Raw genomic sequence first — 9,617 nt, 5'->3', positions numbered from 1 at the left:
TAAATCTGGAGACTTGTACCTTCAGGGCCGGGTGGTCCAGGGTTACCAGGCAGTCCAATTCCAGGCTCGCCTCTTTCCCCTTTCTGTCCTCTATAACCTACACAGAATAAAGACAGGAAAATAAGAGCGTCCTCTTACTATGAACAGTGATCTTGCATATATCTTGTTGACGGGAAAACACGTGCTCACTTCTTTTTCTGAGACAGGTCTTATGTTTTTAAGTTCCTTCTGGAAAATATGAGCACCGCTAGCAGGAACCGTTGCATCCTCTGCCAGAGGACTCTCCCTGTGTTCACTAGCCGGACCTTTCCCCGAGATTTTAAGTTACCTTCCTGGAGTTCCTCTAATACAGAACCAAATGTGTATTCTGCTCCAGTGTTACCCGTTCGATGAAGTGACGGAAAGCACCGACCCAAAGGCCATCCGGGGTCTGAGCAGCCCTTCTCTGATAGCCCAAAACCTGAGCAAGACTTGGCCCTCTCTGCTCTACATAAATCTTTACATCTGCACTTTTTAGACTGTAAACTGGTAGTTCTATGCTTCGATATTCCCCTGTATGTGAGAGAAGACCCACTCCCACTCCAGCATTACACGTGGAATGAGGCGTCTTTAGAGCTCGTGCAGATTTTGGGTTCTAGCATGCAAGACCTACTTTGACCCAAGTGACTGTACGTTATTAACAAGGTGTAATTACTAATTATACTTGGAATATTTGTGTCCGTTTTCTTCACAGGCCATAGCTTTGTATTTCTCTAAATAGCCTCCGTCTTCTTGGGTGCTGCAACCCTTGTTTCTTTTTCCTTAAACTGTTTGTAAAAAGTTTTATTAGTCGGAAAAGCTCTGGCTGCTTTAGAGTAGAGAACTCGTGGCTATCGGTATAACTTTTTGCTTAATATTTCAAGTTAAGAATCCATCTACAAACGTACCTTTTCTGTTTAGACCATGTAATTTCTGTAGGACAGGGGATGAAGGCATTTTTAAAGGAACAAGTGTGACACCTGCCACAACGCCTTACTTTAAAAGGGATTATAAGGAAACCTCTTCCCTCCCCAACTCCTCAGACGCTGGCATGTAAGGTGACATATGCTGAAGATTAATTTGCCAACTTCTGGTCACATTTAGAATTAAATTTGTTCTGCTTCAGGGACCAGTATATTTCCAGTGTCACATATGCCACACAATAAACTTCCTCTTGTGAAGAGCTGTAACTTAGTTTGAATTAAAAGAGAAGAGTCACGGCTGACCAGTCAGCACAGCGGTACCAATCCACCTGATGTCTCATGAAGATTAATGGGCACTGGCAGATGGATGGCAAAAGCTGTCTTGTCAATGTGCTGCGGTCTACGACAACACTGGTACTTTACAATCCAGAAGGAAATTATTGTAAGTGCTGTGGGTACCAATTCAGGGTTGTTACGACAGACACAACGCAGTAGGAATGGTACACAGAGTATTCGAGCTTTCCGTTAAACACAGGCTCATTATACACTTTGGTAGAAAGTCTATTATCTGTTGCAATCATTCTAGGTTTCAAAACAGAGCACCAATTATCCTACTCTTCTCTCAGCACCCCAACAAGGAAATTACAGTGAGGTGGAAACATTAGAAAATGCATGCAGAGTGACATGCATAACGTAACAAAAGGAAATCAACTGTTAAAAGCTCACAGAGAAGCAAACTTAGTATTAATCATGCATTCTGGTCACTGAGCTGCGTTAAGCAGAATTGTACAAGGCATATAGGCGCACAAGCTATAAAGACTCAAAAAGGGAATAGGCAGGTGTTTGTACTCAGTCGTGAATCTTGATTTTGCTCTTTAATGACCACAGTAGTATTTACAGCTACATCAAGTTGGTTTGCTCTGAAAATCTTCTGTAACGCATAGTAGTTGCTACTGTTTCAGAAGCTCAATCGTACAACCACAGGATCTAATACATTTCCTATTTATTATATATACCTCTATGGTTCCTAATTTACAATAGATAGTTACAGTACATTTCTCACTACAAACTCAGTTAATTGTAATTTTACAAAGTAGTGCTGCCGCTAATCATTTGTTTTGCATTTCTTTATGTTATGGGGAAAAGCGAGAAATCACCTTTACAATATATCACATTTACAATCTCCATGATAACCATTACTGTAGGTATCTGAGACGTTATAATTGAAAAGGGACTGAGATAGAGTGAAAGATTCCAACTTCGCTGGAATTCAAGACAATAAGGAAAAAAACCAACCCACAATAGGACAAAGAGCAGCCTGCCAATGCAAATATATGATCCAGGGTAGTGTAAACCATTACTGGCTGTATCTGAATACACATGCAAAGGTGTAGGTTGTACACAGTGGTAGTAAGTTCTCTTGACACTGAAGTTTAATACAAAAATTCCCAGATACCTTTTCTAAAAATAAGGCTTTATTTAACAGGGTGTAAGCATATAAGTAAACAGGCCTATATGTAAACAATCCGAACAATGTAAGGTGTAATTCTGGCAGGAAAATATTTGATTTTCAATGAGGTATACTTTGCTCAGAAGTAGGGCCATGATTACACTTCTAGAGGATAATATCACCTTCTCTCTGAGCTTAAAGTGACAAACTCATACACAGTCGAAGGAAAATACACATAAATTGGATTTTGATTTACTGTTTTTAACTTAAAGGCACATATAAGATGCTGTCTATTTTTACTGGTAGAATTACAATTCCAGTAAGAGGTACCTGCTTAATTCAAAAGGCGACAGCTTTAGCACGGCCTTTCACTTGGGTTCCAGAAGTTTTGTTGTGATTTCTGCAACCCAAAAGTCGTGGTATGTAAACACGTACCCAGCGTGGGCAGTACGGTACACACTGGTATGTAGCAAGTACGTATTCAAATGGATAAGCTTTCTTCTGCTCACAGATGAGTGACAATAGATAAAATACAGCTCTTGGTTTGGTTCTCTCCACAAACATCATGGCCAGAAGCATCGCTATTGCAACACCCTCAACTCTACCTGGAAATGACACAAGTTCATGTCTGTGAACTTGGAGGTAAAAAATTCTCTCATTTAAACAGCTCCAAAAGTTATTCTGCCTATATCACAGAGACCCTCTTCCATCTGCATGGATAATGCAGCACCTGAAACTAGCGTGTCAAGTATCTAGAGAAATCTGAGGTTCTTTAATACAAAATCAGAGGCAAACACATTACCATGACAGGGAACAATGACACCAAAGTATCCGCTGTGTTTTACTGTGCAAATACTCTGCGTTCTTAAAAGCAAACAACTGCAAAGCAACAGGAAGGGTGCTGAGAGCGAGCCCTCTCATCCAGCCTCCAGTGCATATTCTGAATTCCTTCTGTGTGTTACAGCCCTCTCAGCTGAGAGGTAGTAGCTGTGTTTGAAACCAAAGTAAACCAGGTTAACTTCACCCTCCACAGCAAAGAACATTTCACAGGACGTAACACTTGAAACCAGTGCAGCTATTCAGAAGAGTGACTGTCTCTGGACAACATCCACTATAACAGGTTCCTGATGCCAGCCAAGGTTTCTACATGCTCCCATCACACAAATTAATAATTATAGTGAGAGACACAAATTTTACAACAGAGATTAGCAATAAAGATAAGGAACTTGCACTATTCATCACACGGTATTTTTCTTTCCTGAGCTGTGATGTTTGATTCCTCGAGGCTACTGTGAGTTATGAGGACCTATAAAAACCCTATTTCCTTAATTTGATGGAAACAGTGAAGTTTAACTAAGATGAAATCTATTTTTCTCTATTGAGAAAAAAACCCAAATCATACTAACATAAAAGATCTCTGGATTGCAAAATTATCCCAAAGTGCATTTGGTCTAACGGACCAAAATTCACCTATTATTATAGTTTTAAAAATCCAATTAGGTCAGTGGAGTTAATTGATCTAGCTCCTCTAACACATGACAACAGACTGTTTGCAAAAGGATGACATTGCTATAGCCTGTCTATAAAGTCTTGAAATAAACTTCCTCTTTCTCTACGAGACATTAGCATCCTTTAAAACACATACAGAGTAAACAAGTTCCTCTGCTCCCCCTTAAGCTGATGCTGTACATTTCATTGGTAACACTGCCTCACAGTATGCTTGCTGATGCATATGCCATAGGTTATTTTCTTTTTTACATGAAGAAATGTATATATATTAAAAAAAATCTTCCAATCGCTATTATATAAAGTCTGTTTAAATACCAGTTGCATGTTTCATAATTTAAGTTGCAATTCTTCGTTGTTTTTTGTTTGCATGCTATATTTTTATTGAGACCATCCTATAAAATCAAAATTATTTGTACCTGAACCACTGGGAAGTACCTGAGGTACACTATGAACAACCTTGCTGAAGGCCAGCAGGTAGCAGTTCTGGACTTTATTAGGAATGAATGACTCTACGCCCAAGAGTCTAGCAATTCCTTAAATACACTTTTTGAAGACCATGCCTACACTTCCAAAAGTTAGTATCCATGTTTTCGGCTTCTGGGACTAACCTCTACCTATCGGTTTGCTGCATAGAAGGAGGCTCTGGTGGAATCTGGCCAGGTCCCACCAGACCAGTTCCCGGGGGAACTGGCACCCCACTGAAGGTGTCCGGAGGGACCCCTGCGAAGCCACGGGTGAAGTTAAGCACCTTCCCAGACCCAGAGCGACGCCTGCCTTTCCCACTGGCCGGCTCCGGCAGGATCGCTGCTCGGTGTGCGGCATCACAAACAGGCTCTGGAGGCGGTAGTAGAGGTCCCGTTAATTGCCCTCCAAAAATAGCTACTTCTTTTCGCTGGCTGTACGGGACAAGGGAATGTTTCACTCTGCCAGCCCAGATGTGTATTACTGCACACGGCAAAACCCCGGAGTTGGCAATTTGGGCTACACCCGAGTGAGAAATATAATAAGGGATATCCGTCAGTCAATACCGAACGCGTATTATGACTTGGGCGTACGCGCACACAGCATGCTACCTTGATGGTCTCAGCCACACGTGCATGTAACGTGCTTCTCCAAGAAGTCTTGTCTGCTATGTCTTTTATGGCTGAAAATAAACTGGAATATGGAAGGATACTTTTCAATCCGCTCAGAGATTTGAATTTCTTTTTACTGTCGGCACGAAACAATAACATGCGCAGGCACAACTGGGAAAGGTGTGAAGGGTATTTGTAAGCCTGTGTCTCTCACGGGACTATCTCTTACTCAGAGTGTAAAAAGGAGGCAAGACAAATTTTTGGTTTTCTTTCCTTGGAAGTATGATTTCATATATCTTTTGATGTATCAGAAAAGTAAATGTTTCTCACTTAGCTTACCTTTTCCTAATAAAAAATGAGTATTGAGCATATCAGTAAAATAAATGGAAAACCTGCATACATGGGGCACTACTTTTAGTTAAGCATAAGGCATGAAAAAGCAGCTTTTTTTTTTTTTTTTTAGCTTTTTTTTTTTTTTTATTTTCAAGCATAGCTATCATCTTTACTCTTGATGCTCACTAGCTGGAAATGAAGCCTAGGACAACGTTCCACTTCCCAGAAGCGTCTGAGACTATCCACCACATACATCATCATCGAACAATCTGGCACTGACATTGAAGTTGTTTACAGTGATCTGAATATTTAGGTAATGATGAAGTCAGTGTTGTAAGATTCTAAGCCTTTTATTGTTTTCCTTGATCCTTTTTTCTTGTTCTTCTCATTCTGAGCTCATCACATTTTTCAAGCTTCTGTCAGGGGTTTGCGCTTATCAGTGTTAGTAAGTCTTTATTCTTCTGATAGCTTTAGGATCCACACATCTTCAGCTTTGCTCTCATGTTCTTCATTCCAGTCTGACTTGCTCTGACTCCAGAGCAGACCAAACTAACAAAAGATAATAGAGAACTACCTCCAGATAAACTGCAAATTACATATTACCCACCCACAAAATATTATTCATTGATAAATTCTTTTTTCCTTTTATTCTGTTCTCCTCTTCCTTTTAATCTCGGAGCGGCTGACTCTACAGTAGAGCGCAGCTACAATGAGCCTGGGTCCCTTGAAGCTAATTTTGCAGTGAAAGACAGTTCAGTGAACCGAGAGCCCTACACTTTCCAAATGCATTGCAATGTACAAATTACCGTTTGGGGTTTAGTGAAAAGCCGATTACTCTGAAACTGATTTGTGAAAATAGATTACTTCACTGTAAAAAGAATTCACGTGGTAATATTTCAGTTTTCACTGCTGCTTAAAGAATAATATTTGCCCTCAGTTTTTCCTCCCCTCTGTTGTCTCAGGATCAGAGCTGAAAGCACTCAGACTTGGAGATCTAATTTTGGTTCTGAAATAAGATGGTCTCTCAATATCGAACAGGATTGAAATAGTTACATTAGAGTGCTGGAATAGTTTTTCTTACTTGTTAAAGTATTTTGGAGAAAAAAATAACTGCTACAGTAGTCTAGGTATCTGTCAGCTTTAGATATCTGTCAGTAATTAACTTTATCACTTATTAGAATAAAATGCACTGATTAGGAGTTTTTAATCAGTAAAATCCACACATTTACTATGGGTTAATACTTAGATCTAGTCTGGAAAAACATAAGTACAGTTTTAAAAGTTAATTATTAGGAAGCTAGATAGGTAATCCTGGCTTATTTAACAATCATTAGCAGGTGTATAAAGATTTCAAGATACAATTCATGGGAACATTTTTTGGAATTCCTACCTTGAATTCCACGTTCTCCTGGTGGCCCTGGCAAACCATCCTTTCCTGGTGGCCCTGGTAACCCATCTTTTCCTGGGGGCCCCGGTCTTCCGTGAGCTTGGGAGGCAAGCATTGCAGCAGGCAGCTTCAGCTGGGACACAAACTGAGCCATCCTTTCTTCATTAACAAAGGACACGAGAAAAAGTGGGTAAGAAACCTGCTAGCAGAGTATGGGAAAATAAATAAATCCCTAAGCCCCAGCTAAAGTAAGTTTCTGGAATTAAGGTGTTTAATCCTTCTAAATGTTAAGGTATTAAATGCTCCTAGAAGTACTGAGGCCTTCTTTGAAATAATCTGAATGAATTTGTATCAAAATTTCTATTACTACTCTCTTTTACTAATGTATTCCAGTATTTCAAATGACTTCTGACTCCTGTTCATGGAAGTACTTAAAATACAAGAACACGGAATAATTAGTACTTAAGACCCCTATGAAGGGCTACCTTACATGTTTGTAACTCATAATACGTTGCAAAGTAGAGCTTAACTACCACAAACAGTTCTTGGAATGTGCTGAAACCCTGAAAACAGTTGTGAAAATACGTGTAACTGCTCAACAAACATTATTAATTGCAGAGATTTCAGCATGAACTGGTGGAATAAAGTGCATTTGGTAACATTTTAGTGTTCCTCAGAGGTAGACAAAATAGGTACTAACCTTGAATCTCTCTCATTTATACTGGATTAAAAAACTTAACTAAGGATTCCACAATTTAGCAGGTATTTACTGTGGTGGAGTTTTAAGATTTAAGAGAAAGATTAGAGTAAAGAGAAGAGTGGGCATCAAACAAAAAATAAGCAAGGTGATAGAAAATAGGCAAAGTGAAACAAGCCAAAAATACAAGATCTGTGGGAACACTAGTGAGGTGTAGAAAATTGAACAGCTGTAAAGACAAACCCCAATATTCCCTGTAGGCAGGACACCTTTTAACACTTCCTTTTTATGAATAGACTAAATACTTTTCCCATTCAAATGGAATGGTAACAAGGAGATAACTTCAGCAAACAAACTGCTCTTGAAATACACAGTAGGTTAAACTCCTAAGGAGTAGCAGTCTGGGGAAGGGTGAAAATACACAAAATAATAGCCTTGTTATAAAGTGAAAAACTGCCTGAAGAGTTTAAAAAGTCTCAAGCTTTATATGACTTCTTTTATTCCTAAAAGATAAAAGGTTTTGTATCCACAAATATTCATGACAAAATAGCTAAGCACATTGCAGACATAAGAAATGCATTTTGCAATGGAAGAGAAGCTACTGTTAAGAGGTGTTCGAGAAGAAGCTTGTTTCAGACACCTACCTGAGTCATTGCTTTTCAACCCTGACTAAGAAAACGCTGGGGAAGAAAAATATTTCCTTTTCAGAGTAAGGACACACCTAAAAAAGCTTACATAGTACAAAGGCTTTGGCTGAATCTGGTACTTGCCTAAAATTGTGCCAGAAGATGGTGGTCTGCAAGGGAGCTTTGGAGCTTAGCAGGGATGTTTGTTGCAAAGGCACAGCAGTTTGGACCTGCATGGCTGAAAGCTGTCAAGCCTTTCTCTCATTTAGATAGTCATCCACTAAGTGGCCAAAATAATTAGGTATTTCTATTGTCTCCATTTAAATAAATCTTTAATGTCTTAATGATACGTTGTAGATACATACGTATCTGCAAAGATATATGACATATATGTATCTACAGTGATAGATGCATATGTTTGCTATTACGATTTGGAACAAACTGCCTTTTAATGCCGGTCTTTTACATAAGGAAATGCTCTGGTTAACAGATACTATAATGTAATTATGTTCAAACAATTATAAATGAAGTAGACCTAAACAGCAGTTAAGTACAGCTGCAGCAACAAGGCAGCTGCTAAGTCCAACATAAGATGACATGTAAAGAAATGTATATAAAGGCTGTAGGGATATAAAACATTTAGAACAGAATTTAAGATTTACGTTTAGTTGTATAATACTTCATTTTCTTACCTTCAAAAACCTTAAGAACCTCTTGTTTGATATAATTTTTTATTTCTTCAAGTGAAACTGTATCAGCCTGATGAGGAAAAAAAAAGGTGATATGTATCAGAAGAAACATACCAAGGGCATTTTGTGATGCTACAAAAATAAAAAAAATGCTGAAATTAGCATTAAAAATGTAAAGCTTTCACCAAAAATTAAATATTTTAATATATTTGTGTTATCTACTTAACTGCAAAGGCCATTTTATTGCAAACACATTACAATATTATAAAGACCACTAATACCATGAAGTGGAAGAGACCCTCCCAACTATCAAGATGATCAGCACATTATGTGTATGGAAATTAATTTGTGTAAGACAGTTGAGGCTGTCCAGTGACACCGCTATGCTTTACTTGCTGTTTGCATAGCATTTCCCAACTTCTCACCCCCTCTAGGGACTAACTGCTTTGATGCAGAGCTGACTAACTGGAACTGCACTGCAGGACCAATTACTTCACTGGAAAAGTTTTTTAGAGCTTTACTCTATCTGACTGAGGGTATAAAGACCCCGTAACATGGATGTGTGCCTGTGCGCACAGGGAGACAAACCAAGATATCTACAGCTGACATGCAGCATTTCATTGTCTTTTGAAATGCTGATTTCCCTTTTATTGAGAATCATTTTGGCTGACTCCTTTTCTTTCTCAGTTGCAAAGACTTATACTTTAGCCCTTAAGCGTATGAAAAATGAAAATGAACAGTACTGAGTAGCCATACTGATTTGTCAGGAGCTAATGAAATAAATAATTAAAGTTTATCCATAGCATATGTTTAAAAAAGAATTTAAAAGTATCTGTTTGATCACCTAGATATATTTTTTCCACCTCTTCACTGAACACTGAAATTCTCCCAGAGCTATCTTAGTTTTTTTGC

The 9,617-nt window shown here is 38.7% G+C and overlaps 1 protein-coding gene across 6 annotated transcripts in view; it reads right to left on the bottom strand.

The window, feature by feature from the left end:
- Positions 1 to 9,617, bottom strand: part of COL19A1 (collagen type XIX alpha 1 chain) — a 207,534-nt gene that overhangs the window by 7,928 nt on the left and 189,989 nt on the right. For 5 of the 6 annotated variants that reach the window (XR_011328356.1, XM_069804592.1, XM_069804595.1 and 2 more), the window contains 3 exons: positions 8,709 to 8,775; positions 6,697 to 6,852; positions 20 to 97 (listed from right to left, as the gene is read on the bottom strand). Coding sequence is in view for 5 of the 6 variants with exons in the window: in XM_069804592.1 (XP_069660693.1) it covers positions 20 to 97; positions 6,697 to 6,852; positions 8,709 to 8,775 (301 nt within the window). In the remaining variant the exon portion in view is untranslated. Of the gene's footprint in view, positions 1 to 19; positions 98 to 1,781; positions 5,856 to 6,696; positions 6,853 to 8,708; positions 8,776 to 9,617 lie in introns of those variants that run through there. The other variant, XM_069804597.1, reaches the window with a different exon arrangement.

This window comes from Haliaeetus albicilla, chromosome 17, assembly GCF_947461875.1.
Source record: "Haliaeetus albicilla chromosome 17, bHalAlb1.1, whole genome shotgun sequence".
Classification (NCBI taxonomy): domain Eukaryota; kingdom Metazoa; phylum Chordata; class Aves; order Accipitriformes; family Accipitridae; genus Haliaeetus; species Haliaeetus albicilla.
This window is presented reverse-complemented; position numbering and strand designations above follow the sequence as displayed.